The following is a 20,181-nucleotide window of genomic DNA, read 5'->3' as shown; positions in this document are numbered from 1 at the left end:
AATTAAAAAAAAAAAAAAACTATACGTAATGCTCGGCTCCCACTCATATTGGTTTAATACATAGCATTAAACCAGTGTGAGTAGGACACCATTTTAGGCAGGTTGACCAGGCTCAACCTGGTTAGGTTTCCCAGAGTATCTGAGCCTAGTACACAGATCTGAAAGTTCATTGTTACTTATTGATAAACTTTTTTTTTTTCAATCTTCATTTATTTTTACCTTTTTTGTTAAAGCATTTTCATTTTCTCTTTAAGAAAAAAAATGCTCTTGAATGTGGGTTTTCATTTTCTCTTTTGGGTACAGTACTTAGGCTAAAAAGAAATTAAATGTTTCTCCTCTCCATCCCCCACCTCCATTTATAATATTTATTGGATTTTCCTGGTTGTAAGAGTAATCCAGCATGTTATGGAGGCTTTGGAAAAATACCTTTGTGTGGGTGCATTTAGTCCCAAGAATTGGTGACTCTCAGGCACGGTCTGGCATTGCTGGAAACAGGAGCCTGGCTGTCATCGTCCCAGGAGCACTGAGGGGGACAGACGAGTGCCCAGGGCCGCACTGACCGCAGTGCTGCCGAGGAGTGCACTTGGGGGACCCTGGGGGACCGCTGGCACTCATTCGGAGGCGAGGTTGGCACCAGCACTGACTCTCCTGCAGTTCACATTTGGCCAGTAAGATCACGGAGACAAAAGATTTTCGGTCCACAGTTCTACAAAACAGCCACGTTGCCGTCTGTTGGTGCTGTTCTGATGCTTCACTTCTTTTACTGGGGTAAAACCTGTACACTGTGATTCTGTGAGCAGGGGATTTGTAGCCTGTGTGCCTCAGCTGGTAGAGAATCCGCCTCCAATGCGGGAGACCTGGGTTCAATCCCTGGGTTGGGAAGATCCAATGGAGAAGGGAACCAGCTACCCACTCCAGTATTCTGGGCTGGAGAATCCCATGGACTGTATAATCCATGGGGTCGCAAAGAGTCGGACATGACTGAGTGACTTTCACTTTCGAGTGTAAAAATACGAGATTGATTGCTGCCAGTCACTTGCGGGGTGCAGATCAGCCCTGAAAATAGGGAGTGGGGGTCTTGAAAGCTTTGTTTGAAAATCAGGGTCACACGGCACTAAGAGAAAGTAGCAAGAAATTAGAGTCTCTAATATTTAGCAATGCTTATTCAATTGTTTCACAGTATGTTTCTTCTGTTCATATTTGAATGCCAGTGAAAGCAGAATCCTCATCTTCTCCTTTATCTTCCCTCACGATGGCAAATTGCTGACCCAGTTTTCTGGGTCACCCTGCGTACTGCCGGTCACTTTCTGGTAGCTGGATGCTGGAGGTGACTGCACGTGCTTTGCTATCAAACCTGGTCTGAACCCTGGTTTTGCCACTGACTCCCTGAACGTAATGGCACCCCACTCCAGAACTCTTGCCTGGAAAATCCCATGGATGGAGGAGCCTGGTAGGCTGCAGTCCATGAGGTCGCTAAGAGTCGGACACAACTGAGCGACTTCACTTTCACTTTTCACTTTCATGCATTGGAGAAGGAAATGGCAACCCACTCCAGTATTCTTGCCCGGAGAATCCCAGGGACGGGGGAGCCTGGTGGGCTGCCGTCTACGGGGTCGCACAGAGTTGGACACGACTGAAGCGACTTAGCAGCAGCAGCCTTTGGGGAAGTCAGTTTCCCTTCTCATCTGCACAATTGGTATGCTGTAAGTGCCAGTCTCACAGGATGGTCTTAGGGATGGAAAGGGAAGAGTAGAAAGTGTGTGCTCTGGCGTGGAGTCGCACATGAACACTCATCAAATGCAGCTGTTATGATTACTAATATTAATAATCGAGTAAAGAACTGGGCCTGGAAGCGGAGTCCTGAGACAGTGTGAAGAGAAAGGGGGAAGGTGGGCAATACCCTCCAAGCTCAGTGTTCCTCTCATCTTCCCCTGCTGAGGTCTTTATGATCCCTTGAACACACAGAATAGCAGGCACGGTTGTTTAAGGTGGTCTCATTCTCTAGGTAGCAAGTTTTGTGTTTCTTAAAGAACAGTCCTGAAAATTTAAATACAAACGTTGGTCTGCCTGCATGTTTTCCCACTGAAGTTGCCAGGGCTGGAGCACTGACCAGTACCTCTCTAGAACCAAGCTTTGGGATCTAAATATCTTTGTTTTTCATTCACTAAGTCTTGTCCAACTCTTTGTGACCCCTTGGACTGCAGCACACCAGGCTCCTCTGTCCTCCACTGTCTCCTAGGGTTTGCCCAAATTTGTGCCCATTGGGTCAGTGATGCTATCTAAACATCTCATCCTTTGCTGCCCCTCTCCTTTTGCTTTCAGCCTTTCCCAGCATCAGAGTATTTTCCAGTGAGTCAGGACTTTGCATCAAGTGGCCAAAGTTTTGGAGCTTCAGCATCAGTCCTTCCATTGAATATTCAGGACTGATCTCCTTTAGGATGGACTGGTTGGATCTCCTTGCAGTCCAAGGGACTCTCAAGAGTGTTCTCCAACACCACAGTTCAAAAGCATCAATTCATCAGTGCTCAGCTTTCTTTGTAGTCCAACTCTCACATCCATACATGACCACTGGAAAAACCATAGCCTTGACTGTGGTCCAAAGATGGACCTTTGTTGGCAAATAATGTCTCTACTTTTTAATATGCTGTCTAGGTTTGTTACAGCTTTTCTTCCAGAGAGCAAGCACCTTTGAATTTCATGGCTGCAGTCACTGTCCATGGTGGGTTTAGAGCCAAAAAAAATAAAATCTGCCCCTGCTCCCACTTTTTCCCCTTCTGTTTGCCATGAAGTGATGGGACCAGATGCCATGATCCTAGTTTTTTAAATATTGAGTTTCAAGTCAGCTTTTTCACTCTCCTCTTTTACCTTCATCAAGAGGCTTCTTAAGTTCCTCTTCACTTTCTGCCATTAGAGTGGTATCTGCATATCTGAGGTTGTTGATATTTCTCCTGACAATCTTGATTCCAACTTGTGATTCATCCAGCCCAGTATTTCACATGATGTACTCTGCATATAAGTTAAATAAGCAGAATGACAATAGACAGCCTTGACGTACTCCTTTCCCAATTTTGAACCAGTCCATTGTTCCATGTCTGGTTCTAACCATTGCTTCTTTACCTGCGTACGGGTTTCTCAGGAGGCAGGTAAAGTATTCCCATCTGTTTAAGCATTTCCCACAGTTTGTTGTCATCCACACAGTCAAAGACTTTAACGTAGTCAATGAAGCAAATGTAGATTTTTTTTAACTTCCTTGCTTTCTCCATGATCCAGTGAATGTTGATGATTTGACTTCTGGTTCCTCTGCCTTTTCTAAATCCAGCTTGTACATCTGAAAGTTCTCGGTTCACATATTGCTGAAGCCTAACTTGGAGGATTTTGAACATTACTTTGCTAGCATGTGACATTGTACAGTAATTGGAACATTCTTTGGCATTGCCCTTCTTTGGTATTAGAATGAAAACTGACCTTTTCCAGTCCTCTGGCCTCTGCTGACTTTTCCAAATTTTCTGGCATATTCAGTGTAGCACTTTAATATGTTTGAAAGTGAAAGTCACTCAGTCGTGTCCGACTCTTTGTGACCCCAGGGACTATACAGTCCATGGAATTCTCTAGGCCAGAATACTGGAGTGGGTAGCCTTTCTCTTCTTCAGGGGATCGTCCCAACCCAGGGATCAAATCCAGGTCTCCTGCACTGCAGGCAGATTCTTTACCAGCAGAGCTATCAGATCAGATCAGATCAGTCACTCAGTCGTGTCCGACTCTTTGTGACCCCATGGATTGCAGCACACCAGGCCTCCCTGTCCATCACCAACTCCTGGAGTTCACTCACACTCACGTCCATCGAGTTGGTGATGCCATCCAGCCATCTCATCCTCTGTCGTCCCCTTCTCCTCCTGCCCCCAATCCCTCCCAGCATCAGAGTCTTTTCCAATGAGTCAACTCTTCACATGGGGTGGCCAAAGTACTGGAGTTTCAGCTTTAGCATCATTCCGTCCAAAGAAATCAGCCTTCTTCACAGTCCAACTCTCATATCCATACATGACCACAGGAAAAACCATAGCCTTGACTAGACGAACCTTTGTTGGCAAAGTAACGTCTCTGCTTTTGAATATGCTATCTAGGTTGATCATAACTTTCCTTCCAAGGAGTAAGCGTCTTTTAATTTCATGGCTGCAGTCACCATCTGCAGTGATTTTGGAGCTCTGAGTGATCAAGCCTTGTCTCTGGCCCCGGACTGAATTCTTCTCCTCTGGGGGCCAAGAATCCCGGTGTCTTCACGTGATTCAACAACAACCTTTCATCTTGGGGGCTCGTCCAGGATCCTTCAGGACAAGGTTGGTGAGGAGATACCCCTTGTCCAAGGTAAGGAGCAATGGCTGCGCTTTGCTGGAGCAGCCATGAAGAGATACCCCACGCCCAAGGTAAGAGAAACCCAAGTAAGATGGTAGGTGTTGCAAGAGAGCATCAGAGGGCAAACACACTGAAACCATACTCACAGAAAACTAGTCAATCTAATCACACTAGGACCACAGCCTTGTCTAACTCAATGAAACTAAGCCATGCCCGTGGGGCAACCCAAGATGGGCGGGTCATGGTGGAGAGATCTGACAGAATGTGGTCCACTGGAGAAGGGAATGGCAAACCACTTCAGTACTCTTGCCTTGAGAACCCCATGAACAGTATGAAAAGGCAAAATGATAGGATACTGAAAGAGAAACTCCCCAGGTCAGTAGGTTCCCACTATGCTCCTGGAGATCAGTGGAGAAATAACTCCAGAAAGAATGAAGCAATGGAGCCAAAGCAAAAAGAATACCCAGCTGTGGATGTGACTGGTGATAGAAGCAAGGTCCAATGCTGTAAAGAGCAATACTGCATAGGAACCTGGAATGTCAGGTCCGTGAATCAAGGCAAATTGGAAGTGGTCAAACAAGAGATGGCAAGAGTGAATGTCAACATTCTAGGAATCAGCGAACTGAAATGGACTGGAATGGGTAAATTTAACTCAGATGACCATTATATCTACTACTGCAGGCAGGAATCCCTCAGAAGAAATGGAGTAGCCATCATGGTCAACAAAAGAGTCCAAAATGCAGTACTTGGATGCAATCTCAAAAACGACAGAATGATCTCTGTTCGTTTCCAAGGCAAACCATTCAATATCACAGTAATCCAAGTCTATGTCCCAACCAGTAATGCTGAAGAAGCTGAAGTTGAACGGTTCTACGAAGACCTACAAGACCTTTTAGAACTAACACCCAAAAAAGATGTCCTTTTCATTATAGGGTACTGGAATGCAAAAGTAGGAAGTCAAGAAACACCTGAAGTAACAGACAAATTTGGCCTTGGAATACGGAATGAAGCAGGGCAAAGACTAATAGAGTTTTGCCAAGAAAATGCACTAGTCATAGCAAACAGTCTCTTCCAACAACACAAAAGAAGACTCTACACACGGACATCACCAGATGGTTAATACAAAAATCAGACTGACTATATTCTTTGCAGCCAAAGATGGAGAAGCTCTATACAGTCAGCAAAAACAAGACCAGGAGCTGTCAGCTCAGATCATGAACTCCTTATTGCCAAATTCAGACTTAAATGGAAGAAAGTAGGGAAAACCACTAGACCATTCAGGTATGACCTAAATCAAATCCCTTATGATTATACAGTGGAAGTGAGAAATAGATTTAAGGGACTAGATCTGATAAATAGAGTGCCTGATGAACTATGGACGGAGGTTCGTGACATTGTACAGGAGACAGGGATCAAGACCATCCCCATGGAAAAGAAATGCAAAAAAGCAAAATGGCTGTCTGGGGAGGCCTTACAAATAGCTGTGAAAAGAAGAGAAGCTAAAAGCAAAGGAGAAAAGGAAAGATATAAGCATCTGAATGCAGAGTTCCAAAGAATAGCAAGAAGAGATAAGAAAGCCTTCTTCAGCGATCAATGTAAAGAAATAGAGGAAAACAACAGAGTGGGAAAGACTAGAGATCTCTTCAAGAAAATCAGAGATACCAAAGGAACATTTCATGCAAAGATGGGCTCAATAAAGGACAGAAATGGTATGGACCTAACAGAAGCAGAAGATATTAAGAAGAGATGGCAAGAGCTATCAGGGAAACCCCAAATATGTTTATTACTAAGTAGTTATTGGCACTTTGAAGATGGGTTTGGGTTTTGGAAATCAGACATCATTTGGTGCCCACACTGGGGAATAAGATTAGGTGGATAGCTTATCAGGTTGGTCAGAAACAAAGAGTTGTGGAAGCATTCTGCAAAGACGAACTCTGAGATGTTTTGCTCACTGGCTCAAGTCTGATCATTTGGGTATAAAAGTCCTGATATGCTTGTTAAGAATCATTATGGTTACCCATCCCAGTTGTCCCCTTCCTCCTCCTAAAGGCGTTAGAGAAAGAAGACAGACTTCCATTGTGTCTGAATCCCACACTTTCAGTGAGCAGAGGAGGTGTGTTGCCGTGATAACCCCAGCACCCCCGGCTCCTCACATCAGGCCAGGAGATGAGAGGAAAACGGACTGACTGAGAAATTCCCAATCCCGTTTGTGTGCATAGATACGCAAAGTCTGGTTCAGAAGACTGCCCGATTCCCAGTTCAGATTCTGAGACCTTTTTTCTTTTTTTTTCCCCCCTACCATTGATCATTAAAAAGTTGCGTGTGTTAAGTCTCCTCAGTCACGTCCGAGTCTGCAACCCTATGGGCTGTTCCATGTGCTGTTTCTATAAAAACAGCGAGGTGAAGGCACTCATTACTAAATAAAACTGTGAAGGTCCGAGGCAGCATCCTATAAATCCCACTTTCTGGATTCACATTGAAAGGTGACTTTGTTCAGCGCCAGTAATTTTATAGGAAGAGTTTTCACCGCTCTGTGCATAAAAGGTACATGCTGCCACTTCATGCTTTAACATGGACCCTGAACTACTAGGGAAGGCATTTTGGTAGTAGCACCTCAGTTCAGTTGCTCAATTGTGTCCAACTCTCTGCGACCCCATGGACACAGCACGCCAGACCTCCCTGTCCATCACCAACTCCCGGAGTTTACCCAAACTCATGTCCATTAAGTCCATCCAGCCATCTCATCCTCTGTCCTCCCTGTCTACAACTTTGAAAACCCAGGGCCGTTTTTATTCATTTCGTAAATTCTTTCACTGCAGGAGGCTGAAACAGGCAGAAAGGAAAGCTGTAACTTTTTTTATTAACCACGGTTTAAGGCATGTAGAAACCGAGCGTCTGTTCCAGGCAGGAGCCCCCAGACGCCCCGTCCTGTCCCGTCTGGTCTCAAGCGCCGCACGCTCAGCACGAGCTGCTTTCCGGGCGTGGGCCCGTCTAGGGACCAGGGGGGTCGGTGACATAGAAGCCTCGCTCTTCTATCGCACGGTAGAGTGTGATGTACTTGGAAGCCTTCCTCGTCCTCGGGACCACGAACTTCTCCGTGAACTCATCTCGGTCCAGCTGCTCCTCGCCCTCTGTGGCCAGGACGCAGTTAATGAACGCGAGGGCGTAGCTGTAGCAGTTGTGGTGATCCTCTTCATACCTTACAAGGGCGAGGGTGTCGAGAAGGCAAGGGTTACCCTGAGCCGCCCGAAGCCTTCCATCATCTTAATCCCTCTGCGAGCTGGGCCCCCACGTGAGCCGGCCCCCTTGATGGCAAGTCATCCAGAAGTGCGGTTCTGAGGGACACTTGGCATCTGGGCCCGTTTCTGCTTGCGGGGCAGAAAGGACTCACCGAAATGTCCAGTTACCACTAAGCGCCGATTGGGGGAGCTTAATTTCCCTGAAGACCTATGCTCTAGAAGTGGAATTCCATGTCTTATGATATCCCACCGTGTTTAAGGGCTTCCCAGGTGGCTCAGTGGTAAAGAATTCGCCTGCCAATGCAGGAAACGCTGGTTCAATCCCTGGGTCATGAAGATCCCCTGGAGATGGAAATGGCAAAATCCACTCCAGTATTCTTGCCTAGGAAATCCCATGGATATGGGGTTGCAGAGAGTCGACTTATCAACTACACAACAGTGTCTAAACTTATTTCAAGGAAAGCGTCAGAACAATTTAGGTCTACAAGCATTACCGTATACCTCTTCTATAGTGACAAGGGGGCATGGAATCGAGAAGTTAATTTCAAAATAGCTGAAGTTTAACATGCGGGGAGCTGTAGATAGGTTTATGTTTTGAACATCATTTAAATTTTTTTTAAGGGAACATAAGACTATGGGTTTTGCTGTGTATATTATTAAATGTCTTGTGTGTGTTCAGTTGCTCAATTGTGTCTGATTCTCTGCAACCCCTATGGACTGTAGCCCGCCAAGGTCCTCTGTTCATGGAATTTTCCAGGCAAGAATACTGGAATGGGTTGCCATTTCCTCCTCCAGGGGATCTTCCCGAGCCAGGGATTGAACCCGCTTCTCCTGCGTCTCCTGCATTGGCAGGCGGGTTCTTTACCACTGAGCCACTGGGGAAGCCTGTTAAACATCAAGTATCTAAAAATACTGAATAAAATAAGTAAAATAACTTCAGCACTAAGTTCTGGTCCTTTACAAAGCTCGTAGAGTGCTGTGGTTCTAATGTGTAAAGGTGTGCTGGCTCACCTCTGCAGAAAACCCCAGTCCTTCAGCCCCTGCTTCGTTCTGTTACAGATGCACCTGCCCGGTACAGGCTCAACATGAAAGCCGGGGCAGCTCAGCGTCCTCGGGGAGCTAGGGTCACACCTGGCGGTGAGTGAGGGCCCTGTCCTACCTGTGAGGCAGCCAGGCCCCCGTGGCGGAGAAGTCCTCCAGGTACTTGTCCCACTGGTCCAGCAGTCCGAACAGGCCTGGCCGCAGGAGCGGGACACTCACACTCTGCTCCCAGCCCACCTCGTCTCGCTGGACACCGTGCACCGTGTAGTTATACACAACTCCTGTGGCCAAAACCACAGTCACGCAGAGGCATCAGGGGAAACGCACCCCCCCCCAGTACCATCAGGGGTGACTGCACCCAACAGAAACCGAGGTCGCTGGCACGCCCCTCCTCCGGGGACCATCTGCCTCCCCTGCTCTCAGCACCCGAGGTCGCCCCAGAGAAACGAGACAGTAAGATGGCCTGAGATTGTCATCTCCAAAGATTCTTGTGGAAGCTCTATTTACAAAGGGGTCTGTCTGGTTTCCATAAGTGAGCAGCAGACTTCTCTTGACAAAGACCGATGCACCTTGGCACGCTCACACCAGTCATTGCGTTCAAAACCCAGTCCTCACTGTCTGTTCACAGTGTCAGCGTTCTCTGATTTTTTTTTTAAGCAGACCTTTGCGGGCCCCACCACGTGCTCAGCTGCTGTGCCCCCTCCCCACCAGTCTATCCCTGGGGTCCCTGCCTGGCCCCTGAAGTGGGAGCACCCAGTGGCAGTGGGCTGGGTACGGCTTTGAGAGCAGAGGGTCTGCTCCTAACGCAAGAGGAGGGCTTGGACAGCTCCATCTCCGGATGTGTTTCTTCTTGTCTTAAAACTCTAACAGGAACACTCACAGGTTGATGGTGGTTTGAATGTTTGGAGACACTCCTTTGTGAGTGTTCAGATACTGAGGGTTGTTGGTGATATTGTTGCAATACTTTTTGTCTAGACACTGCTCTCTTCTAACCAGGTATCACGTGGGAACTTTTTGAGCTGTGAGAACACACTTACCGCCCGTGTTGGTTATTCCCACGTGAAGATCAGACCTTCCGTCGTACTCCCTGAAAGACACAAGTGCGTTCCGGTCGTCTCACATGCACACGTTTGGCAGCTGGACTTGGTATTTAAAGTGGGCGGAGAGCAATGGGCCTCCCCACTTGGCTGGTACCGGAACTCAGCACCAGCGGCCAGCTGCGTGGAAACACCAGGAGAGCCACTGCCCCGTGCCTCCGCTGGATTTTCTTGGCTCCCAGTCCTGAAGGTGAGTGTGCTGGAAGGCCTGCTCTGCTGGAGCAAGAAGCCACCTAACACCCGGCTCCGCAGCAGAGGGGTCCACCGGGTGGGCAGCTGTCGAGGAAGCTCCCTGTTCCTCGTTCCTTCCTCCTTGTGTGTTGGGGGGAGCCAGTTCCTCACCACACGGGTGAGAGGGTCGTGAGTGCAGCTCAGTGGGCGTCTACCTCTAAAACGAACACTGCCCATTCCCTGAAGCCTGTGGCCACACTCGCTTTTCCTGAAATGATTCTTCACCCCACCCTGACATTAGATGTACAACTCCAGGTGATTTAAGCTCCATATAGGATCCCACATCATCACTCACTGACCTTGAGATTTTCCCACCTTTAATATGGAAATAGCATAAGCCTCTTAGCAAGCTGGTTGTTGGGGTAAAATGCCCACTGAGTGCCACCACATGGAGGTGTCACATGAACCAGGTCACTTTTAAATGACAGCTCTTTCTTCAGACCACAAGTCTGGATGTCTGGTTCCTCATTAAAGCAAGAAGTCCTGGGCTTTAAAATGGCCCAAGGACATGGCGCTGGTGGTAGAGAACCCACCTGCCAACGCAGGTTAGACATAAGAGACACAGGTTCGATCCCTGGTGGGGAAGATCCCCTAGAGGAGGAAATGGTAACCCACTCCAGTACTCTTGCCTGGGAAATCCTGTGAACAGGAGCCTGGTGGGCTACAGTCCGTGGGATTGCCCAGAGTCGGACACGACTGAAGCGACTTAGCATGCACGCAAGGACACAGGTGACTGCTCCATCTTCTTCAGAGCAGCTCCCCCCGCCCACCCCAACACCCAGCGTTGTCCTGTTGCAGCCACTGTGAGTTTTCTGCGATCCTACGAGTTCAGAGATTGAGAATGAAGCTGGGAAAGGCAGACAGTCTTGAGCGGCTGGTCACGGCGCTGGCCCTGGATGCGCGCTCCCCGTGTCTGCAGCCCCCCCATTTCCCCACCTGAATCCCAGGGGTCCATCCCACTTCCTCCCTCCTCCCTTTCCTTCAGCCGCTTCAGTCACGTAACAGGTGTCAACTGCAGGCCAGTCGTTTGTAACGAAGGGCCAGGGACACAGCGGGAAATAAGATGGGGTCCCTGCCTCACAGAGTTCACTTGCTTCCAGTGAGGACATTTTTAGTTTAGCAAGTTTTTGATAGCCTGGAAAGTGTTAGAGAACCATGTGAGAGGGGCGGGGCCAGGGCACCCTTATGCCATATGACACTTTCGTACAAATTAAGAAAAGGTGACCCTTCTTCTTGCAGATGCAGTTCTGCCCAGGGTGGGCGGGACTCTGGCCGAGTTTCAGTGTACAAGTGGCCAGGTGCCTTTGTGCAGTCCACAACCTGCACAACCGTATGTGGCCGCCCTGGGGGAGCCTCATCTGGTTAGACCACAGCCTCGGCGATTCCTCGAGTCCCTGCTGGTTCTCTTTGCTGAAGTAGATGAAGTTGTCTCAAGGTGGGTTGTGGGAGCCAGTTCTGAGGGCTTAGAAATAGGATGAGAGGGAAGGAAATAGTCTGGAACTTGGTATTCAAGGGTCTGGTGGGCAGGGGGCTACTGCTTGGGTTCTGCAGTTCCTGGCCTGAGTGCCTGAGCGGGTAGGAAGACGCCTCAGCAGACGGCCGGTGTCAGCACCACCGCCTCCTCCCTGCCGCGGCCGAGGGAGGCCAGGCCTGTCACTGTCACTAGCGCATCAGAGACGAAATGAGTGCTTTCCAGGGGCCAGCCCGAGAGCCTGTCCCGGGCTGTGTCATTTCTGGAGAGCAGCGCTGCAGCTGTTCACTGTTTGAGCATCATGGTTCTGGTTAGGGTGGAAAGGAAGTTTCTACCAGTCACCTTCCGAGCTGAGTATGAACAAATAGGATGGGAAGGAGCAGTTTGGTTCAACACCACGCCTGCCACACCTGGGCCAGCTTGATAGGCCTTATCACTGACCCACACAACTCTGCAAGGTCGATGGGTCCTCATTTAACAGATGAGGGTCCCAGAACTCTTCTGAAGCAGAGCAAAAACCGTCAAAGCCTGCACGCTCCCCTCTGAACCCCGCAGCCTCCCCGAGGAAGGGTCGGGGTGCAGTCTGTTTTGCCTCTAATGTTGACCCGTGCCTCCTAAACACGTCAGTTCATTTCATCCCCATAGGAACAGGAAGGGGGTTGATTAAGGCGCTGGTGAGCAAAGAAGCACTCAAGTCCCATTTTCTAGTCCCAAACCAGCATGAGGGATTCAGGCGGGGGCGTGTTTCAGGAGGCAGGACCGTCCAGGCATTGGACGGCGATGGAGTGCAGGACACGCTTCCCAGAGCTCACTCAGCACCTGTGTCCTCTTGAGCCCTGGCTTGCAGCAGCGCCAGTTTCAGTTCCGTCAACTCAGGACTTGGAGAAGCCACCATCCTTTTTTCTGAAATGTTTCTGAAAGTCAGGTGGCATCTCCAGTTGAAGCAGACCAGCTTGTCTCAGTTTAATGCACCTCCCTGGAAAATGGTCTGTAAGTGGCCATTCTTCAGGCTCTGTGCTGAGTACCTGCTTGTCACAAATGTTACAGACTAACTCGAAGTAAAGGTATTGATTTGATGAGATTAGCTGCTGGGTCATTTTCCCAGTGAGTCTCTTGGTATGAAATCTATGAGTAAAAAAAAAAAAAAAAAAAAAAAACTCCAGTCTATTGATTCCTCTCTCTTAAAATTGTATAAGCAGCTTTGACCGGAGAAGGCAATGGGACCCCACTCCAGTACTCTTGCCTGGAGAATCCCATGGATGGAGGAGCCTGGTGGGCTGCAGTCCATGGGGTCACTGAGAGTCGGACACGAATGAGCGACTTCACTTTCACTTTTCACTTTCAAGCATTGGAGAAGGAAATGGCAACCCACTCCAGTGTTCTTGCCTGGAGAATCCCAGGGACGGGGGAGCCTGTCGGGCTGCCATCTATGGGGTCGCACAGAGTCGGACACGACTGAAGCGACTTAGCAGCAGCAGCTTTGACCTCTGTATATTCTTGCACTTACCCCAGAAAAGTATGTGGTTGTTGTTGAGTTGCTTAGTCATGTCTGACTCTGCAACCCCATAGATTGTAGCCCGCCAGGCTCCTCTGTCCATGGGATTTCCCAGGCAAGAATACTGGAGCAGGTTGACATTTCCTCCTCCAGGGGATCTTCCCCACCCAGGGATCGAACCCATGTTTTGTTCACCTCCTGCATCGACACGTGGATTCTTTACTACTGAGCCACCAGGGAAGCCCCCAGGAACATATGCACTTTTCTACTCTTAGGAAACACAGAGGCCTGCGTCTTAGCATTTAACTCCAAAGCTCTGAATAGGTGATCCACCGGATCTCACACTGTAGAGTGCATGTTAGAAAAAGAAAGTTGAAGTGACTGAAACAGCGAAGGGAGACCTTGCAGAGTCCAGGGCAGCACGTCGAGCAGCGTACCTGAGAAACGTCCCTCGAGTCGGCCTGAGGAGGAAGGAGCACTTTTCTCGATGGCCGTTGGTAAACGGCTCAGAGATGCTGACGGGCGCTTCCTCCAGCCTCCTGGAGCCCACATCCTGCCCGCAGAGGGGGCAGCGCCTCGGCACCCCGAAGCTGTAGACGTACTTCTGACAGTGGTTGACCTTGACGATAGGCTTCCCGGCCTCTGGGCACTGCATGGCTTCCCTGTCCCGGGCAAGCGGGGCGAGCTCCCCGGACTTCCTTCTCCTCATTAACTCAGCCAGTCAGTGTCTGCATCTGAGTAACCTGAGAGCTGTGATGTCATTCTGCGGGGCGGCTTCAGGCCAAGCCAGCTAGAGTTAACCTGTAACCAGGCCTCCCCAGTGTCTTAAAGAGCTAGTTTCATCTGTGCTCACAGCGTGTCTCTCTAGCCATGATACGTTTTCCCCCAGTCGACATCCAGCTCCTCTTTATCCTCCATAGCCCTACTCATCTGTGAAAGCTTCCTCGGCCTCCCCCAGCGTCCCCTCGCATAGGCAGTGCTGTGTTTGTTTCTCAATGGACATGAGTTTGAGCAAACTACAGGAGGTAGTGAAGGACAGGGAAGCCTGGCGTGCTGAGTTCGTGGGGTCCGCAAAGAGTCGGAGACGACTGAGCGACTGAACAATATTTGTTTCTACTAGAGCTGTCAATGTCTGTGAGCTTCTTGGAGTTAGAGACCCACTTTTACTTTTGGTTTGCTAGAATAGGTTGTTATCTCATTTGGGTCTTGAATAGATACATGGCATCCTTACTTTCAAGGATTCCCCAGTGGCTCAGTGGTAAAGAATCCGCCTCCAATGCAGGAGATGAGGGTTCAGTCCCTGGGTCGGGAAGATCCCTTGGAGAAAGAAATGGCAACCCACTCCAGTATTTTTGCCTGGGAAATCCCATGGACAGAGGAGCCTGGTGGGCTACAGTCTAAGGGATCACAAAAGAATCTGACATGACTTAGCAACTAAATAAGTCTCTTAACTATTAGGGCTTCCCTGGTAGTTCAGCTGGTAAAGAATCCGCCTGCAATGCAAGAGACCCTGGTTCGATTCCTGGGTTGGGAAGATCCCCTGGAGAAGAGATAGGCTACCCACTCCAGTATTCTTGGGCTTCCCTGGTGGCTCAGCTGGTGAAGAATCCACCTGCAATTCAGGAGACCCCAGTTCAATTCCTGGGTTGGAAAGATCCCTGGAAAAGGGAACAGCTACCCACTCCAGTACTGTGGCCTGGAGAATTTCATGGACTGTATAGTCCGTGGGGTTGCAATGAGTCGGACATGACTGTGTGACTTTCACTTACTTTGAGGTTATTTTTCTTGTGATATTTTATATTGTAGAAGGAATCTTGCTCATTAAAAAACAGACAGCACAGGAGTAGGGATAGTGGTTACCCGAGGCGGTGAATACTGCCCGGGAGAGGGCATGAAGGCGGGTCTGGGGTCTGGGGTTGGGCTGATTCGCTGTCTAGGTGTCGACTGTGTGTTAGTCACGCAGTTGTCTCCGACTCTTTGCGACCCCCCCCCCACCATGGACTGTAGCCCAGCAGTTTCCTCTGTCCACAGGTTTGTCCAGGCAAGAATACTAGAGGGGGTTGCCATGCCATCCTGCAGGGGATCGTCCCGACTCAGGGATCGAGCCCAGGTCTCCCCCATTGCAGGCGGGTTCTTTACTGTATGAGCCACCAGGGAAGGTGTTGATTACCTGACGGTATTCAGTTTGTAAAATTTCATCAAACTATACATTTAACTCTCTGCAGTTTGTTACTCTGCAGTTTTAAAAGCTTTAAGCAACTGCACAAAAAGATGGAAAGCAAGGCAATGTCCAGTGTCTCTCAGAACATTTTTGCACCCACCATGTTCTATTCCCAGGAGAAAACTAAACGGTAAAACTAGTGACTATTTCCATATGCTTTTTTTCAAACCCCATTGTTGTTATAACTGTATACTGTTTTTTTTTATTTTTATTATAGTTGATTTATAATACTGTCTTAGTTTCAAGTATACAGCAAAATGAGTCAGTTATACATACATTGATACATATGTCCACTCTTTCTTTTTTTAGATTCTTTCCCCATATAGGCCATTACAGATTGTTGAGTAGAATTCCCTGCCTACACAGCAGGTTCTTGTTAATTATCTGTTCACTGTATACTGTTTGGAAATTCATGTTTTTCTCTCATCCTGGAAACTTCTTTACAGTATCAGTTGTATAAGTCCAGCCCAGCATATCAGATACCTGCAGAGGACCCCAAAGTTTGATTGTGACACACTTCACTTAGACAGCCCCTGCTGATGACTGTGGTTTCAGAGAAGAGGGGAGACCCCCAGAGAAGGTATCGTGGGCGGTAAAAGTGCTTCAGAAAAGCACTTCCTCATTGCATTCAGATAAATTACAGCATGCTGAAATGCAGGAAAGCACACATCCAGTGTAGTAATACGGAGTGATCATCAGACTCTCAGAAATAAAAAAGGCCTTAGAAATCATTCCAGCCAACCTTCTCCTGTTACAGCGAAGGCAGACAGGTTATAGCTAGACACCTAGCTCAGGTGACAAGGGTCTGAGATTGTTCATTATTAATAGAAACCACCGCTGCTGTCCACTGAGAATATTCTCATCTTCATGACATCAGTGCCAAGAGGTATTTTTAGCCCCGTGAAAATAAACGGGGGACCTATGCCTTAATAAACATTTTTTAATACACTTGCATTCTTTTTTTTTCCCCCTTAATCATTTCTTGATCTTTTCAGTAAACAGAGCAGGGTAAAACACCACAGGGCAAGAAACTCACATGCAAACAGAGACTAAATGCATTTCCGTCCAAGCTCAGGACTGGTGTTTTCACTCAGCCGCTCTGCATTGCGTGTGGATCTCTTTTCCTCCACACTGAGAATCCCACTTGACGCGATCTCAGGAGTAACAGTAGTAAATTCTGCCACCTCTCTTCACGACGAGAGGCTTTATTTTTATTTTTGCAATGGTCTCCCCATCTTTCTCTCATGTCCTCACATGGTCAGTCCTGTATCGTCACTGTCAGAGCATCTGCCGTGGTAAACAATTGTGTCTCCCTTCTGACCCTCGCTGAGGCTTAGTCTTACGCACAAACTTCTCTTCGTGCGCACCGTTCCTCTGTCCATCACTCTCTAGTAATTATAAGGTTGTCTGAAGTTCATTCTAGAAAAGATTCCATAGGAAGTGCTCATAGGAAGAATATTGTGAGTTCTTGGATAATTCATCCCTGTTCTTTATACTTGAAGTTCGATTTGGCTGGATATAAAATCCTTGGCTACATTTTCTTTAATATCTTATTCCATTTTCTCCTGGTATAAGGCACTGCTGTCAAAAGTCTGATGACAAAGTAACTTATTTTCTTTCTCATATAAGTCCTGTGCTTTTCTGCCAGTATACCCAAAGGATATAGTTTTCTTTTAAAGATAAATAGATTTACTATAATATGTCATGATGTTATCTTTTTGGATTGACTTATTCAGGCTTATCTTGGAGGAGGAAATGGCAACCTACTCCAGTATCCTTGCCTGGAGAATCCCATAGACAGAGGAGTCTGGTGGGCTACAGTCCACGGGGTTGCAAAGAGTTGGATGCGACTGAGCACAGTTCAGGCTTGTGGTATGTTCTTTGTATTTTTTTTAACTTACAAAACTACTTTTTAAAAGCTATAATCCACTTAAATTATTATAAAACATTGGCTATATTCCCATATTGTACAGTATATTCTTGTAGCTTTTTTATTTAAAAAAAATTATTTTACTTTTGGCTGTGCTGGGCCTTCATTGCTTTGCAAAGGCTTTCTCTAGTTGCAGCGAGCAGGGCCTACTCTCGTGCACAGGCTTCTGAATGCGGCGGCTTCTCTTGTTGCAGAGCATGAGCTCTAGGCGTGTGGGCTTCAGTTAGGTGCAGCCTGCAGGCCCTAAAGCGTGGGCTCAGTAGGTGAGGCGTGCAGGCGTAGTTGCTCTGCAGCCGGTGCAGTCTTCTTGGACCAGGGATCAAACCCACGTCCCCTGCCTCGGCAGGTGGAATCTTACCCACCATGCCACCAGGGAAGTCCTTCATAAAGCTTATTTTATACCTAATTGTTGGTTGCTCTTAATCCCCTGCCCTTGTATTGCGGCCCCTCCACTTCCCTCTCCCCGCTGGTTTGTTCTCTGTATCTGTGAGTCTGATGCTTTTCCGTTATATTTTGTGCTGCATCCTTTGACTATGTAGTTTTGTATCTTATTTCAGGAAAGGTTTCATAAATTATAATTTGAGGATTTGTTCTGTTTCCTTCGTTTTGGTTTTCTTCTTTATGAAGTTCTCTTCTCTGTATGTTGGATCCCTTTGTCTTCAATACCCCTTTCTTTTAAAAAATTCAGATAAAATTTTACATGTAAAATGCACCCATTTCAAGTGTACAATTCCATGGCTTGTACCTGATCTAAGTTTAGAGCGTTTTTTACCACCTCCCTCAAAGCTGCACCTGTTAGCAGTGACTCCCCATTCTCTGTTCCCACCAGCCCCTGGGGACCACTGTCTTTCTTCTCTAGGCATTTGTCTATTCTGGACATTGCATATAAATGGCATCATTTGATACGTGGTCTTCGGTATCTAGTTTCTTTGCTTAGCATAATGTTTGCAAAGTTCATCCATGTTGTAGCACGCATTGGTTGTTCATCCCTTTTAATGGCTGAATAATATTCCATGGGGCAGCTGTACCACATTTTACATTTCCTTTCATCAGCTGATGGACGTTTCGGTTGTTTCCACCTCGCGGTTACATGAATAATGCTGCTATAAACAAGTTTCATATTACTGTACAAGTTTTTGTGTGAGCATATGTCATCAGTTCCCTTGATCCCGTACCCAAGAGTGGAATCTCTGGGTCACATACTGACTATATTTAACATTTTGAGGAGCTGCCGAACTTGTCTTCAAAGTGGCTGCATCACTTTCCATTCCCACTAGCAATTTTAGGGGCTTCCAGTGTCTCCAAAGGGCTTCCCTGGTGGCTCAGACAGTAAAGCGTCTGTCTACAATGCGGGAGACCCAGGTTCGATCTCTGGGTTGGGAAGATCCCCTGGAGCAGGAAATGGCAATCCACTCCAGTACTATTGCCTGGAAAATCCCATGGTCAGAGGAGCCTGGTAGGCTACAGTCCATGGGGTCGCAAAGAGTCGGACACGACTGAGCGACTTCACTTTCACTTTCAGTGTCTCCACATCATCACTTGTTACTGTCTGTATTTTTTTAACTATTCTAGCGGTCTCAAAGTAGAATCTCCTTGTGGATTTTTTGTTTGTTTACTTGGCTGTGCTGGGTCTTAGTTTCCACACAAGGGACCTTAGATTTGAGGCATGTGAACTCTTAATTGTGGCATGTGGGATCTAGTTCCCTGGCCACGGATTGAACCGGGGCCCCTGCATTGGGAGTGCAGAGTCTTAGCCACTGGACCACTGGGAATGCCCCTCATCATGGTTTTGATTTGCATTTCCCTAGTGACTAATGCGGAGAAGGCGATGGCACCCACTACAGTCCTCTTGCCTGGAAAATCCCGTGGACGGGGGAGCCTGGTAGGCTACAGTCCATGAGGTCGCTAAGAGTCGGACACAACTGAGCGACTTCACTTTCACTTTCATGCATTGGAGAAGGAAATGGCCACCCACTCCAGTGTTCTTGCCTGGAGAATCCCAGGGACGGGGGAGCCTGGTGCGCTGCCGTCTGTGGGGTCGCACAGAGTCGGACACGACTGAAGTGACTTAGCAGCAGCAGCAGCAACTAATGATGCTGAACATCCTTTCACATGCCTATTGTCCTTTTCTGTATATAAATTGTTGAGTTTATAATTGTTCTTTATATATTTTATCTGTTTTGGTGCTTTTGTTGTTCTTTATATATTCTGGATATACTATATAAATTCTAAATGCTGTCTTTTTACTTTCTTGATGATATCATTTAAAGTACAAATTTTTAAAATTTTGATGAAGTCAAATTTATCCATTTTTTTCTTTCATTTCTTACCCTTCGGTGTTTCATTTAAGAATCCATTGCCTAATCCAGTGTCATGAAAATCTGTGACTGTACTTTCATCTAAGAGTTTTACACAGAATCATACCATTTGCAGATAAATATAGTTTTACTTCTTCTTTTCCATTGGAATAACTTTATTTCTTTTTCTTGCCTAATTGCCCTGGTGAGAAACTCCAGCATACTGTTGAATAGAGGTGTTACCAGTGAGTATCCTTTTCTTGTTCTGGATGTTAGAGGGAAACCTGCTGGTCTTTCACCATTAAGTCTGATGTTACCTGTAGGGTTTGGGTAGAAGACCTTATCAGGGTGAGGAAGTTCCTTTCTCTTCCTAGTTGTTTTGAGTGTTTTTATTAGGAAAAGGCATTCAGTTCAGTTCAGTTCAGTTGCTCAGTCATGTCCGATGCTTTGCGACCCCATGAACCGCAGCTCACCAGGCCTCCCTGTCCATCACCAACTCCCGGAGTCCACCCAAACCCATGTCCATTGAGTCGGTGATGCCATCCAGCCATCTTGTCCCCTTCTCCTCCTGCCTTCAATCTTTACCAGCATCAGGGTCTTTTCAAATGAGTCACCTCTGTGCATCAGGTGGCCAAAGTATTGGAGTTTCAGCTTCAGCATCAGTCCTTCCAATGAACACTCAGGACTGATCTCCTTTAGGATAGACTGGTTGGATCTCCTTGCAGTCCAAGGGACTCTCAAGAGTCTTCTCCAACACCACAGTTCAAAAGCATCACTTCTTCGGCACTCTATAGCTTTCTTTATAGTCC

At 47.4% G+C, this 20,181-nt stretch overlaps 1 protein-coding gene across 1 annotated transcript; it reads right to left on the bottom strand.

Annotated features, from left to right (window-relative positions):
• Positions 1 to 7,190: 7,190 nt before the first annotated feature.
• Positions 7,191 to 13,898, bottom strand: MKRN2OS (MKRN2 opposite strand). Its single transcript, XM_002697132.7, has 4 exons — positions 13,362 to 13,898; positions 9,668 to 9,717; positions 8,749 to 8,911; positions 7,191 to 7,549 (listed from the first exon to the last, which is right to left on the bottom strand). The coding sequence occupies exons 1-4, from the start codon at positions 13,631 to 13,633 to the stop codon at positions 7,342 to 7,344; spliced, it is 693 nt and encodes a 230-aa protein (XP_002697178.3). The 5' UTR covers positions 13,634 to 13,898; the 3' UTR covers positions 7,191 to 7,341.
• Positions 13,899 to 20,181: the final 6,283 nt, after the last annotated feature.

The sequence above is a fragment of the Bos taurus genome, chromosome 22 (genome assembly GCF_002263795.3).
Source record: "Bos taurus isolate L1 Dominette 01449 registration number 42190680 breed Hereford chromosome 22, ARS-UCD2.0, whole genome shotgun sequence".
NCBI lineage: Eukaryota > Metazoa > Chordata > Mammalia > Artiodactyla > Bovidae > Bos > Bos taurus.
This window is presented reverse-complemented; position numbering and strand designations above follow the sequence as displayed.

Bases quoted from the DNA above. Each gene is read 5' to 3' on its own strand.
- MKRN2OS (XM_002697132.7), bottom strand. From the start codon at position 13,633: ATGAGGAGAAGGAAGTCCGGGGAGCTCGCCCCGCTTGCCCGGGACAGG. The intron at 9,718-13,361 runs GTACGCTGCTCG...TGTGTCTTTCAG, and splicing joins ACTCGAGGGACGTTTCTCAG to GGAGTACGACGGAAGGTCTG. The intron at 7,550-8,748 runs GTAGGACAGGGC...CGCCCTTGTAAG, and splicing joins GGGGCCTGGCTGCCTCACAG to GTATGAAGAGGATCACCACA.